The 15685-nt window shown below is 47.8% G+C and overlaps 1 protein-coding gene across 1 annotated transcript in view; it reads right to left on the reverse strand.

Annotated features, from left to right (window-relative positions):
• Nucleotides 1-13312, reverse strand: part of CPED1 (cadherin like and PC-esterase domain containing 1) — a 349963-nt gene extending 336651 nt beyond the window's left edge. The window contains exon 1 of the mRNA XM_086967003.1: nucleotides 12220-13312. Coding sequence (XP_086823129.1) covers nucleotides 12220-12450 — 231 coding nt within the window. The 5' untranslated portion in view covers nucleotides 12451-13312. The remainder of the gene's footprint in view (nucleotides 1-12219) is intronic.
• Nucleotides 13313-15685: the final 2373 nt, after the last annotated feature.

Raw genomic sequence — 15685 nt, forward strand, 5'->3', positions numbered from 1 at the left:
TGCTTTTGTTTCACTGGTTTACGACTTTCTCTGGCTGTGGGCCTGCCAATCAGACCCACAGCCTGGCTGTTCTCTCTCTAAATTACAACGTGTACCCTAGGTGCATTTACCAATTGGTACTGGGCCACCTTATCAGACCCTGTAACTCAGGGCATAGGTGTACCCAGGGCCTACCAGGGGCTGAAGCATGTATTATGCCACCCCTGGCTGGCCTCCTAAATTTGACACAACTGGCTGCATGACAGCTGGGGCAAAGTCGTGTAATCACCCTTTGCTGTAGATATAGTATACCTATATCTAACCCTAAAAATGGACACACAGATTCCTATCAGTCACTCCTATGGCAGGCCTTAACAGTCCTGAAGGCAGAGTGCTTGGAATTGTGTGAGATGGTGCTCTGGCATGAGCCGAGCCTGTCTGCAGCTTGCGGAACCAAGTCCTAATAGCTGTTCCATGATATAGCATACCATATACTCTTAAGTGCATTATAATCCTCGTGGTTAAATGCTATCTTTGGTATTGCTTTATCAAAACATGTCGAGTAAGGTGTCATACGAATTGGAATACTAACCCCTCGCCAATTCTGGCGACGGGGTTAGCATTCCACCCTTCTAGAGGGACACGACATGTATGTAACTGTGAACCCCGGTTAAAGTTAACTGAAGCCTCAGCTCCACAAAATGGATGCTGCCACCACAGACACGAGTCTGACCCCCTGCAGCTGGGAGTCCTTCCAGCGAGGGGAGCCTGGACAAAGGGTTTCCTGTCGAGGGCGGTGCTAGCACCGTCCCAGACAGGGTTTTGTGTATCCTGGGTAGGCAGGGCTTTACAGGAAGGTGACTGCTGAGTGGCACCCCGGTGCTCACTACGCATAGGCCGGTCAGAACCAGTTCCAGGGGCACACCAGCCCCTGGCCTGGGGAAAGTCCGGCATGGGAGAGGGGTGTAACCACCCCCCTCCTAGTCCCACCCATAGGCAGGACCTAGTCACCGGGTCAGCCCCCTTTTTTAGTATAAAGATGGGAGCGGGCCCCCTGTTCAAATTAGATCATCTTTGGAATCAAGACACGACTTTCTGCGAAAGGACATCAAGATTTCTTCTTCAAGATTCTCCCTTGTGGCTAAGGAGTAGTCACCCTGCATCAAGCGGGCACCATCCTAAGAACACTGCGGTCTGCTGTAAGTCCTTCCTCCGGAATCCGACTGCCCAGCTCGACGAGACCCGGCTTCCCTGGCACCTCTGACCTCTACTCACCTCTACAGCCAAGCTGAGACCCGTGAGTGCGACGAGACCTCGAGGGACCGACGATCGCCAAGACTGCACGACTTCTTTGCAACAAGCCCACCGTGTGCTCCACTGGTGAGTGCTTTGGGGTCCGAGAAGCCCCAACCCTGAGCAGCTCCAGCACCGAAGATCAGCCCTCCAGCATCTCCACGATCTGCGTGGGGCCCTTCTGCTTTTTCCTGCTCACCGCGCTGTGTGGCTACTAGCCGGCTGGCTTGTGGCCTTCTTAACGACGCCCGACGACATCACTGCTGCTGGTCTGGTTGCTCCAGACTGGCCCTTGCTTCCTTCCTCAAGAGAGGCACCCCGGACCCTCCTGGTCCACTCCAGACGCCATTTTGAGTCCACCGCGTGGGCTTGAATTTGCCAAGGCTTTGTTGCCCAATCCTGGGTCCAGCGACGCCGACAGCTCCATCCATCGTGGGACAGCTCGCTCCTCCATCCTGGTCGCCGACAACGCCTCCTGGTCCGTGAGATCTGCAGAGCACAGCGTCACCCACTCACCTAGTCGAGGTGACTACCCTCCGGTGCCCTCCTGGTGCCACCTGACTACTGGCTAGTAGTCACGAACTTGGTCCCCTCTGCTTTCAGGTGTCATCTGACTTCTATCATCGATCCAGGCTTGGATCCATCGAACTTTCTTCACTGGTCGCCTGCCAGCAACTTCTTTCTTCCAGGCTCCTGGTCCGTCAACGAGGATTCCCGACGTCTTTTCAGACCTATGCAGCTGCGGCCCCTGGGCTAGGTAACTTCGGCATTTCGGTGCCCCAGCATAGCCTCACTATCCAAGGGTCCGAATCCACTTTCGTTTTCCTCCTACCAGGTCGGGTTCGCCCGAGAAGACTAACTTTCTGAAATCTAGCTACCATAGACTTTGTCCCGCATCACGCGTGAGAGTGCACACTCTGCACCCGAGTCCCCTAGGCCTCCTACTAGTAATCTGAAGGTTCAGTAACGTAGTCCTAGCGATTCCAAAGCCTATTAGTACTGTACTTACCTGCTAGTAATTTCGCATTCCACTTTCAGAGTATATGGTTTTCCGTGCCCCTCGGGCATTTGTATATACTGTGCTAACTTAAATATTTTCGTAAGAGTTTTGTTTTGTGCTTAGTACCCTGTCCTCATAAAGAGTACAGGGCTGTTGTGATTTTAATAAATACACTGTTTATTTTCATAACACTTGTGTGGTGTCCTTTCACTGGGTGTTCAAGGGGTACATGTGTGGTATAACAGCTGGCTTAACACGCCCTCTCGAGTCTTTAGCCTTAGACTGCTCGTATCCACGCTACTAGGATAGCTGGTCTATAAGGTTGACTTACAACCAATCATCAATAAGGGTTGCTGGACTGATACATAGTGTTAACTAGAATAGTGAGCACTGCATATCAGGCCACCTTCTCACATTGGTGGCAGCGGTGGGATTTGAGCTTGCTATTGTTTTACCACACGTATCCTAAGAATATCTTGTTGAAAGATCACATAAGTACTGTTAGGTACATATAACTTAGCTTAGAATACTCTGAGTTCTACTGAACCAGCTGTTGCAGCTCCTCAAGGCTTAGCACACCTTGGCTGCAACTCTTAGCAAGGGATCAGTAGGCAAACACATAGTGTAGGTAGGTGCATCACTTACACCACACTAGAATCAGCATGTCAGACAAAGGAGGAAACTCTGAGTCTCCCCTTGTGTCAGTGGACCCTCCACAGGTCCCCATTTCCAGATATGCTGTCCTTAGCTTCCAGGAGTTGAGACAGGTGTGTACCTCCAGGAAGATAAAACAGGGGTCTAACCCCACAACTTCCTTTCTGATTGGTCTCTTAGAGACTTATGATGCCAGAAAAGCTGAGAAACTTCTTAGCTCTTCTAATCCAGATGGAAGCATGCCTCCCCTTGAGGGAACCAGAGGAGACCCTGACCTAATCCACCTCTCAGCTGAGACTGAAGAGGGGGAGGAGGATGAGGATCCCTCTGGGGATGAGGCAGATAAGGGACAGGTAGAAGTCAGCAGACTAACCAGGTCCAACTTAAGCAGACATGAGATTGGTACTGGGGGACCCCTGGGGCCACTCTCAGGTCAGCTTAACATTGGGAATGGACGAGCCAGATCTCTATCAAGAGGCTCTGGCAGATCTATTCAAACCAATGGCTCTCACAACTCTTCTCAAAGAGGGATGACTTCCCCTCAGAGGAGAGTGTATGAAGCTAAAGAAAGGGCAGTCAATCTGAGGATTGAAAGGGAAGAACTTGCCCTGGCCAAAGAGAGGCTTGCCTTTGCTAGAGAGCAACAGTTAAGTGGGGTAGTCCCCACTGGTGGCAGCATTGTACCTAGCAATAGGGAAAGGAGTTTTGATACAAAACACCTGAATAAGATAGTGCCCCCCTTTAAACAAGGGGATGACATCCACAAATGGATTACTGCTCTGGAGAGGGCCTGCACTGTGCAGGGTGTTCCCCAGAGTCAGTGGGCAGCTATCTTGTGGCTCTCCTTTGAAGGTAAAGGTAGAGATAAGCTCCTCACTACTAGAGTGGAGGATGCTAACAATTACCAAGTCTTGAAAAACACACTGGTTGATGGGTTTGGCCTAACCACTGAGCAGTACAGGGTGCTGTTCAGGGATACCCAGAAAACTCAGTCTCAAGATTGGTCTGACTTTGTAGATTGTGCCACTAAGGCTTTTGAGGGCTGGTTGCTGGGCAGTAAGGTTACTGATTTTACAGGATTGTACAATTTGATGATGAGAGAACAAATTTTAAACAATTGTCAGAACCAGTTGTTGCATCAGCATCTTGTTGACTCAGATCTGACCTCTCCCCAAGAATTGGGAAAGAAGGCAGACAGATGGGTCAGAACAAGAGTTAAGCAGAACCAGGGCCAGAATCAAGGTGGTCAGAAGAAAGCAGACCAGAAGGGTAAAGATTCTAAAGGGGAACAAAATGACCAGAAGTCTTCGACAGGTCCCCAACAACCCAAAGAGGGTGGGGGTCAGGCTCCCCAGAAAAAGAAGAATCAAGAAGGCCAATCTAAAAGGTGGTGCCAATACTGCAAAAGTAAAACTCACTGGTTTAGTGAGTGCACCAAGAAAGGAGGAGGGCAGACTCCTGCCACTGCAGCCCCTAAGGCACCTGTGCCCCCTAGTACAGTCAGCAGTGGTAGTGCACCTCCCAAGGGTTTAGTGGGGTTAACCTTGGGTTCTGAGGGGAGTGACAACTTAGTTGGCACACTCACTCAGGCTGTCCTTGTTTGTACAGGGGATGTGGATATGTCCCCTGATATAAGTCCCAACGCTTTGGGCAAATACAGACAGACACCTTTCATTAATGGAAAAATGGCTCAGACCTATAGGGACACTTGTGCCAGTGTCACAATGGTGACACCTAACTTTGTGGACCCTGGACAGATCATGCCAGGTACAGATTTCCTGGTGACCAATGCAAGCAATGTCACTACCAGTCACAGTATGGCAATTGTAGCTTTCTCCTGGGGAGGGGTAACTGGCCAAAAGAAGGTTGTAGTTAGTTCAGACCTCCCAGTGGATTGTTTGTTGGGCAATGATTTGGAGTCATCACAATGGTCAGAAGTGGAGCAGAGGACTCACATGGAAATGTTAGGCTTGCCAGCACATGTGTTTGCTGTGACCAGGTCACAGGTCAGGAAATGCCCCACTGAACAGGTGCTGGATCCTGGAACAATGGACCAGACACCTTCCAAGAAGAAGAGCAGTAGGGTTAAGGCTGTGCCTTCCCCCTTGCCCCAGGTCGTGGATCAAGTCTGAGAGGAGGCTGACCTACAGGAATTGAGGGAAACTGAGCCTAGAGAGTTTGAACTTGATCAAGTTGAATTCTTGGGTTCAGGGGGACCCTCAAGGGAAGACCTGGGGAAGGACCAGTTAGACTGCCCTTCTCTTGAACCCCTCAGACAGCAGGCTGCTGCTGAGGCTGCTGGGAACGCCACAGGTACCCACAAGGTATACTGGGAAGATGGACTCCTGTACACTGAAGCAAGAGACCCCAAGCCTGGCATGACCAGGAGGCTGGTTGTACCCTTGTCTCAGAGAGGTTTCCTCCTTACCTTGGCCCATGAGATTCCCTTAGCAGGTCACTTAGGCCAGACAAAGACTTGGGACAGGCTTGTCTCACACTTTCACTGGCCTCACATGAATGAGGATACCAAGGAGTTTTGTCGCTCCTGTGTCACTTGCCAAGCCAGTGGTAAGTCAGGTGGCACAACAAAGGCCCCCCTCATACCAATGCCTGTGGTGGGGGTGCCCTTTGAAAGAGTGGGGATTGACATTGTTGGTCCAATGGAACCCCAGACAGCATCAGGGCACAAGTTTATACTGGTGGTAGTGGATCATGCCACCAGGTATCCTGAAGCTATTCCACTTAGGACCACTACAGCACCTGTAGTGGCAAGGGCCCTAGTTGGAGTGTTCTCCAGAGTGGGCTTCCCTAAGGAGGTTGTCTCTGACAGAGGTCAAACTTCATGTCAAGCTACTTAACTGCTATGTGGAAGGAATGTGGTGTCAACTACAAGTTCACTACACCCTATCATCCGCAATGCAATGGGCTTGTTGAAAGGTTCAACAGGACCCTAAAAGGGATGATTCATGGACTACCTGAAAAGCTCAGGCGTAGATGGGATGTCCTGATTCCCTGCCTTCTGTTTGCTTACAGAGAGGTCCCACAAAAGGGGGTTGGCTACAGCCCTTTTGAACTTTTGTATGGGCATCCTGTGAGAGGCCCCCTGTGTTTGGTGAAGGAAGGATGGGAGAGACCTCTCAAAAAGCCTGCAACCAACATAGTGGACTATGTACTTGGTCTCCGCTCCAGGATGGCTGAGTATATGGAGAAGGCATCTGAAAACCTTAAGGCCAGTCAAGAACTTCAAAAAGCTTGGCATGACCAAAAGGCTGTCCTGGCTGTTTACCAGCCTGGACAGAAGGTGTGGGTGATGGAGCCAGTGGCCCCAACAGCACTCAAAGACAAATGGTCTGGGCCCCACACAATTCTTGAGCAAAAGGGAGAGGTCACCTACCTGGTGGACCTTGGAACTCCCAGGAGCCCCCACAGGGTACTCCATGTCAACAGGCTCAAAGCATATGTCGACAGGAAGGACATGAGCTTGCTCATGGCCATAGATGAGGGACAGGAGGAAGAGAGTGACCCTCTCCCAGACCTGCTCACTCAGAATCCTGATGATGGGTCAGTAGATGGTGTTGTCTTTTGTGGCAGCCTCTCTGAGCATCAACAGAAAGACTGTAAACAGGTTCTTCAGTCTTTCAGACATATGTTCTCTCTGACACCCAGTCAGACCAATTGGTGTACCCATGAGGTTGACACTGGTGACAGCCTGCCAGTCAAGAGTAAAATCTACAGGCAGCCTGATCATGTTAGAGACTGCATCAAAACTGAAGTGCAGAAAATGTTGGAGTTGGGAGTCATTGAACCCTCGGATAGCCCTTGGGCTAGTCCAGTAGTTCTAGTGCCAAAACCTCACACCCAGGGTGGTAAGAAAGAGATGAGGTTCTGCGTAGACTACAGGGGTCTCAATGCAGTCACTAAGACTGATGCCCACCCAATACCAAGGGCAGATGAACTTATAGATAGATTGGCTTCTGCCAACTACTTGAGTACATTTGACCTGACAGCTGGGTATTGGCAAATCAGGTTAGCTGAGGATGCCAAGCCCAAGACAGCATTTTCAACCCCTGGTGGGCATTATCAATTTGTGGTAATGCCCTTTGGTCTGAAAAATGCACCTGCCACCTTCCAAAGGTTGGTGAATCATGTTCTCACTGGGCTGGATGACTTCTGTGCAGCATATCTAGATGATATTGCTGTCTTTAGCTCCACCTGGGAGGATCACCTGGTCCACCTGAGGAAAGTGTTAGAGGCTCTGCAAGCAGCAGGCCTCACTATCAAGGCCACCAAGTGCCAGATAGGGCAGACACAGGTTGTATACCTGGGCCACCTTGTAGGTGGAGGCCAGGTTCAGCCACTGGAGAGCAAAATACAGTCAATCAGGGACTGGGCTCCTCCAACCACCCAGACTCAGGTTCGAGCTTTCTTGGGCCTGACTGGTTACTACAGAAAGTTTGTCAGGAACTATGGATCAATTGTGACTCCATTAAATGAACTGACAAGTAAGAAAATGCCAAAAAAGGTTCAGTGGACAGCAGGCTGTCAAAAAGCATTCGATGACCTAAAGCAGGCCATGTGCACAGCACCTATCCTTAAGAGTCCAGACTACTCCAAACCATTCATTGTCCAAACAGATGCTGTTGGCCGACACGAGCACTACCTTCCGGGTGCTGCGCACGACCGTTGTCTGACGCAGCCGGTTTTATGTCATTACTACGTATTCCGTTGCAACGCATGCCTTTTCCACGCATGCGTTACAACGGAATTCGTTTTCCCCGCATCACCTTTACCACGTCGCTCGTACGTCGTAAAGAGGAAGCGGAAGTTTATTCCAGCTTCCTCTCTAACGACGCTGATTTCTTCGGCACGGCAGGTTCGTTTTTTAATCCTACGCTTTTTTTTTTATTTTCCCGACCGGAATGATTATTGCGTGGTAAAGACGATCGTTGAAGGCATACGCGTAGAAAAGACGTTTACGTGGTAAGTGCCCCGTAGTAAACGTTACGCGTAGTAATGCCTTCGTTGTTAATGATGTTTCCCGACACAGCCCTGCCCACTCCATGGAACACCAGCACTGTGGCGGAATGTCCGCCGCGGTAAACAGGTTAAAAAGCATGCAGGTATTGATTTGCTTCCTTCCCGTGTGATTTTTACAAAGAAGTGGCTCAACGCAGCATAGCATGCAAAGTTGCTGTGCTGCGTTGCATTGCATCACTCAGAGAGGCCAAAACTGCACCATATCTTCAAAGATATGGCATAGTTCTGCTCCCGTATGCGCTGGCACTATTTGGGCTGCTTAGCGTTAACTCGGGCACCCTTGGGCTACAGTGCAAGTGTGTCTGTGTTGTGGTCAGGATAGTCTTTGTGCAGGAAGGGATAACTTCCTGCACAAAAACCTACCTTGAGGCTATTTCTTCTTTGCACATGCTGCAGAATGCAACACACATGCAAAGAGGAAACATTGATGAAAAATAAAGATATTTCTCATCATTACGCCAGCCTCAGACAGGCACACCATTTTGGTGCAAGCACGTCTGCCTCTCTTAGTAAATATGGGTTTGTGTCAAAATCCATCGGTAGAACCACAGGAACGACCATGCACCACTCATTGAACGCCTACATGATGCAAAGTAACGCAAGGCACCACAATGCTCTGATTTGCGCTACTTTTTCTTACAAAGCAACGCAAATCGACATTTGCATGGCTTTGTACATACCAAAAAGGATTTTGCATCAGGCTGTGTCAAACAAGTGACACCACCCCGACACAAAATCTTTGTAAATATGGGCCTACACAAATAACATTAATTGCATAACCAAACACAAAACACTGACCTTTGGTGTTAAAAGGAAGAGAGAAGGATTTAACCCTACAGTCTCTGAACTGCACAATACGCTGTCCTGAACTCATGGCTTCTACTTGACCAAACTGTGTGATCCGCAGCCCATCGATGTACTTGATTACTTTTAATAATTATCACTCTGTGAAACGATATAATCGTATGTTCTTGAGACACTGTCAAATGTTGAAAAAAATAATATATATATATATATATATATATATATATATATATATATATATATATATTTCAAAGACTTTGAAATGATAGATAGATAGATAGATAGATAGATAGATAGATAGATAGATAGATAGATAGATAGATAGATAGATAGATGATAGATAGATAGATAGATAGATAGATAGATAGATAGATAGATAGATAGATAGATAGATAGACAGACAGAGTGAGGGCGATAGATAGAGAGATAGATAGAGTGAGGGAGATAGATAGACAGATAGATAGAGTGATGGTGATAGATAGACAGATAGAGTGAGGGCGCTAGATAGAGAGATAAGAGGGAGATAGATAGATAGATAGATAGATAGATAGATAGATAGATAGATAGATAGATAGATAGATAGATAGAGAGAGAGAGAGAGAGAGAGAGATAGATAGATAGATAGATAGATAGATAGATAGATAGATAGATAGATAGATAGATAGATAGATAGATAGATAGATAGATAGATAGATAGATAGATAGATAGATAGATAGATAGATAGATAGATAGATAGATCATTTTAAAGTCTTTGATATATTTGTGTGGCGTTTGCTGCCTGATTTATACCTCTTGACAGTTCGCATGTGCTTTGGCTCTTGAAGCCAAACTCGACACCTAGCTTTGCTCGCCCCAAGCCTGTCACTGTCTCGCCACGTTTCGTGGTGTCTCCTAAGTCCTTGGGTGCACAGGGAATTCACAATACGCCGATTGGCTGCGCTGGTCTTCAGGTAAGGTTTCAACTTCCGGAGCAGGGCACTGAATTCAGATTTGGCACAAGTACCTAATGCACTCCTTAGAGACCCTGGGGGCACAATAAACCTGGTCAAGCGGTTTGCCAGTTTCAGTGATGGCGAAGCTGCTAACCAAGCAAGCAAAAGTATTATTAGCCGACCAAGATGCACTAGTAGTGAAAAACCTACGACATGGCAGCTGGGCTATAAAATCATACGATCCTGGGGTTCTGCTGCGGTATCTTTTGACCCCCGCCTTAAACCTAATAATGAAACGATAGCTAGTGAGCCTGCGTTTTGGACTAGTTTCGCTGATGGGGTATTGGTATGGAAGGAGAAACCAAGAGAAGAAGGACAAAAAAATGCCATCTCTGCAGAACGGGGGAAGAATCATTGAGCCATGTACTCTGCATCTGCCAGGAACTGATTGAAGCTGCTGAGAACATTTTGGTTGCGGCCAATTTGGCGTATTTTAAATGTGCGAACCTGTCAAAAAGTGCTAGAGGGGTATTTGAGAGGTGACTGTGCAACTGACAGCTTGCACTATCAAATTTGTGACAGCGGCAGCAACGTTAATGTGAAGCTGAAAATTTTGCAAGAGTCACAGTCTCAAAAAAAGGGAGTCGGACACTATATTTTAATCGTTGATTGAGATTTTTAACTAAAACAGTTTTTTTTCTTTTCTGTTGCAATGATTTTAGGTAATTTTGCAATACACTTTCTTAATCGAATCAGATTTGGAGAGAAGTTGTTTAACTCAATTATTTCGCCACAGGTTCTAAGATCAATTAATGCGCAGATTAATGTGTGCATTTTTTAAAGGCTGTGCTCAGCGTTAGAAGGCGCTGTCACGTGGCCACGTGGTGGCGAGGTCGTGACTCGTTCCGTTCGATCGCGTCACGGTGAGTTGGATGCTTCTGGACGGACGCTGAAGAACTGCCAGTAAACAAGACATGTTTTGTAACCTTTCGTCCTTAGCCGTCTCTAGTACATCAGACGTGGCCGCTGCACCTGTGCGTTCTGCCTAGGCAGCTGAGAATGTAAAGTGATGTAAACATCCGCTCAGCGCTCAGAAGCGACATCCTTGCGGTGTAGGCGCTATGTGGCAGGATGCCACAAATAAACAAACGAACCACCCAGGCGCTTAAACTCGAGTAGGTTTGTTACTGGCAATTTGCACCACGTCGCAACATTTTCACTTTCAGTCTTCGAGGCTGCAGCAAGAAACAGTATCGTTGGGAAACTAATAGAATGTTTAGACGTTCACTGCAGTAATGCACTTATAAATAAAAAATCAGGTGGGTGAAATAAAGTTGGATTGGGTGTTTCGGTGACATGCTGTGAGATACTGATTTTCTGTTGCCATGCTCAGAGCACAGCTGGCGTGGGGGTTCATGCAGATCCTGGGGTCTGCCCAGCCGCTGGCGTGCGGCTCCAGAGAGAGGCATTCTGGGAAAGCGAGCATTTTGTTATCAACGGTCAGTCATCATGTCACATGCCTAACTGTCTTCAGAGGCGGCACTCCAAGCAAGGGAGATGCCCTTAGTTAGCTATGGAAAGTAACCCTGCCGAGTGTCTTCTGAGCTGAGCACTTTGACAAAACCTCGGTTACCCAAGGCTAGTGGACAGCGAGCCCAGGGCAGAATCGTGCAGCCTGCCTTAATGTCTACGGATGTGGGCGCTGTGCAAGTTGCGCTGCAGCACAGTGTCTCTGGGCGGTAATCACGTCACTTGACTGTCTGCAGAGTTGTGCGCTCTGAGAGTCGAGTTGGAGGGCAGTGGTATGGGGCAGTAATGATGGCATGCGTCTGACTGGCTTGAGTATGACCCTCCAGGAGTTAATGTGCCGGGAGGGCAGTGCTTCTGTGCAGTAATCTGTTATATATATAATTGTCCTTAAAATTAGACACTGAGGGCCCGATTCACAAAGGTAAAGTTAGACGAAATTCTAACTTTACGACTTTCGGAATTCACAAAGAGCATTTACTACTCGTAAATGACCTGTGTGAATACTGAAAGTCCTAAAGTTCGACTTTTGGTATTTACAAAGGGCATTTACGAGTACTAAATGCGCTTTTGCGTCACTTTTACCATAGGAAAACCGACGCAAAAGTGGCGCAAGGGTCTTGTAAATCTGCCCCTTTGTGAATAACGAAAGTCGTAAAGTTAGACTTTCGTCTAACTTTACCTTTGTGAATCAGGCCCTGAGAGTTGAGGTGCAGGGCAGTAGAAATGGGCAGTAATCATGTCAGGCACCGAGACAACCTTAAAGGTGACTCTCTGAGGACTGAGGTTCAAGGCAATGGTTTGGGGCTGTAATCGGTCACACATCTCAGACTTGGGAGTTCTGAGAGTTGCGGTGCAGGGCAGTTGCTATCGGCATTAACCATGTCACTTGCATGTCTGCTGGACTCCCAGGTCCGCATGGCCCTGGCAGTGCCCACACCTGCTCGCGCCAATACTCAGGTCTATGAAACGCCTGGGCTCTGCACTCTTACCTGCTGGATGGCTTGCCGCTGGTCCCAGGACAGGCTGCAGGGAGAGGTGGAGGGCGCCCCTTCCTCGTGGTCCTGTGAGATGCTGGGAACGGGGGTCAGTATCCATGGCTTACTCCCATTGGTCATCAGCGTATAGAAGAGACAGACAGCCACCCCCAGAGCCACGAAGAGAGGTCGCCAGCAGAAGCGTCGACGGCGTCGACGACACCCCCAAACCTGCTGCCAGAACATGTCCTCCCCACAGACCTTTCCACATCGATAGAAACCAGCCTGTCCTGCCGCTCACTGCCCTCAAAGCGGCACTCTGCCCGTTTCTGCCATTCTCAGGCCCGTGGAGGCTGCCTGTGGAGTCTTTGGTCCCAAAATCCATCGTTCCTTGAACAAACCCCATCCATTGATGGTCGACGTGTGCGGGACATGTGCAGCAACGGAAGTCTCGTCCCCCCTGTGCTGACCTGTCCCCTTCAGAACTTTCTCGAACGCGGAGGCAGCACCCCGGTCTCAGCAGCGCAGCATCCTGACTTGATTTAGTTACAGCACGGGAACGCGGCAAGCTAAATAAAGGAAATCAAAATACCAGTCTGGAGCCTGTCCAGACTTACTGGCAACCCCTCCCTACTTTTAAAAGACTGGAGTTGTCTAACTCGGCCGGTTTAAGGGACATTTCCTTTGCAAGGTTTGAAATGTTGTCTTGTGAGCTAATTTCTCTCCTCAGAGTTACAGGGCCTTCCAAGGCAGAAACTGAGGCGGCTGGAATCTGCTTTTCATTTGTCTGGTCCAGATGTAAAATTGAACCTTCGTGCTGACTCCCAGCCCGCCAGCAACAGTTTCCCGTGGTCCCTCGATGGGGTCTGGGCTGCTGCGGCACAGCATTATATGAAGGCACACACACATCACACAGACAAAAGCCCCCCTTCCCCTTACAAAACACCATATGAGTTCAGTTAGATCACGTCACATGAATAAACACAAGGCTGGCCCGCGCAGTGGGTGGGGCTTCATTCAGCATGCTCAGGCCAAGAACTGGAAATCTGTATCCAAAATGAGACCTGTTTTTCCTCGACTTGCACTTTGACGCATCTGTCTTTGCTCTTCTGCTAGGACTTCTCGCGGTGCTTTATCCAAACACCTCAGCGCGTGGCCTGCGAGGCTTCATTGGTGCATTGTTCATTGTTTGGAAGGTTTTGGGTCTTATGACTGGTTCATGTAGGCCTGTGTTTATGATGGGATAAACAGGACTGTAGTACCAGAATGCAAAGTAAAAAACCTGGACTGGATGAGCTACTCATGCAGGGATCTGGGACAATTTAAGAACGCCCAATTGTCTGTAAAGATATCTACAATGCCCGGTATGCTCTCAATCCACTCCCTCCCCTCGGATAATAAATATCTGCAGCCCACATTTTTCTGCATAAAAGTGTCCTTAATTGACTGCAGATTAAAACAATTATGCACATTTGCTATAAACGTTTTGTTGTTGTTGCATATTTTATATAGGTCTAACTTGACCCGAAGGTTATTGGAGCACTTTACATGAGCACCAGTTATGTTACACAAGGACACATTCATTTTTTGCCAGGCATGGGGAGATTAAGTGATTTGCCCAGAATCACAGGATGATGAGCCCATGCGGAGACTGGAACCAGGCTCCCCCTCCCCCAACCCCCCCAAAGTCGGCAGCTCTAGCCGTAAGGCTATACCCTCTCCCCTTCGGAACATTTCTCAAATGTTTGTACTCCTGCCTGAATTTTCAGGTAATGAGAAGCAGGAACATCAGAATAGATGTGGTCGGAGGCGAGTGGCAGTGAGGGCTACCAAGGGAGGTTGGCATCGTGCAGCAGTGAATGACATACTGATTTATTGGCAGCTCGGCTGAGTTGCAGGTTGGGCAGAGAAGTGGGCCCTTCACTGCAAACCTCTACCCAGAAGCTGCCCAGAGCCAGCCATTCAAATACTCTGTGCCAGACATATATCTACTTCCATATCCCTCTCACTGAATGTGGCACGCATGTGTGTGTGCCCTCACTATGGTGGGATGAGGTGAGGATGGAGAGATCTTAGTATCAGTGCATACACTGTGCCAAAACACAAGTTCAGCGACCCTCATTTTTACTTAGATACCCACTGCCAGCTATGCGGAATGCCCAGTTGCACAATTCCATGGTTACGTAGTTTTGGTTTTACCTAATGGCTTTACCTTCAAACACCCAAAACTTTCTATCTTTGTATCTCACTCTTCCAGGTTCTTTTTCATCCCTGTTTTCTCTCTTTGTCACGGTTTTCCAATATTCTCCTCTTCCTTCTTTCCACCATTTCTGCCCCTCTCTTTCTCTCTTGCTCTAAATCAAAACCACTTTTTGAAAAATATATACTGGTTTCCAAAAATGAGTACCGGTGCCCAACCCCTGCATGAATTAAGTACAGCCTGACATTGTCAAAACAGAGAGGCTAAGGAAGTGTATTCATAACAGTGACCTTTGCTGTGGGACTTATAAAGTGGTAGGGAGGAGGTACCTACGCAAAGATCAAAAAGCACCCTACACACTTCAATTAGCTTGTTTCCTAAATATTCTAAACATTGGGGAATGTTGTGTATGCAGTAAGTTCTCTTTGTAGTTTGTTTTATTATTTTTGCATTAAATCAACAAACATGAATGTGTATTTCTGCCGATGTCTTAGGTTGCTCTGCAGATATTTAGTCATTCTCATAGTTTCGAAAACAATTCCACATATTTTTCCACTATTGGGACTGCTTCTACTAATGTGTACTTTGTTAATAATATCGTGTTTCTGCCTGCAGTCACTGCCCAGGCATAAACCTAGAGTTCGACACAAGTGTCCTTAATTGCCAGGGTATACAACGGTTACCACGCATTTTTTACAACGCGGTACCGTTACCACGCTACTTTTACCACGCAGGTCGTTACAACGAAATGCGCTGGGGGGCGCTCCAGGATAGTAAATACTTTAATTTACTATCCAACTCCTTTCCTTAGAGTCCACGGGGACTGGAGTTGGAATAGTAAATTAAATAATTTACTATCCAGCGCCCCTCCACGCAAGTCGTTGTAACGACTTGCGTGGTAAAAGTAGCGTGGTAACGGTACGCGTTGTAAAAGTACGCGTGGTACCGTCATACATCCATTGCCAGGGATTACTACTGCAATGAATGATTTATGAGACCTAACATATACTTTCAGAAACTCTTTTTTTTTTAGACTGATGGAGCCCAGCAGCCACCCCAAAAAAACATTTTTGGAAAAAACATGAAAAAACAAGAAAGGGTGACAAATACAAAAGGCTGGTAGCCAAGGCAAGACAAATTGGCTTTGCCAATGCTTGTTGTGTTGTGTTTTGTTAATTTGTGCAGACCGTAGCTTCTGCCATACATGGCCTCCTTACGCTGGGAACTAAGGGCTCATATCACAACTTCCTGCTTACCTAGGACCTATGAGTACCCTTTTAA

The sequence above is a fragment of the Lissotriton vulgaris genome, chromosome 1_1 (genome assembly GCF_964263255.1).
Source record: "Lissotriton vulgaris chromosome 1_1, aLisVul1.2, whole genome shotgun sequence".
In the NCBI taxonomy this organism is placed as follows: Eukaryota; Metazoa; Chordata; class Amphibia; order Caudata; family Salamandridae; genus Lissotriton; species Lissotriton vulgaris.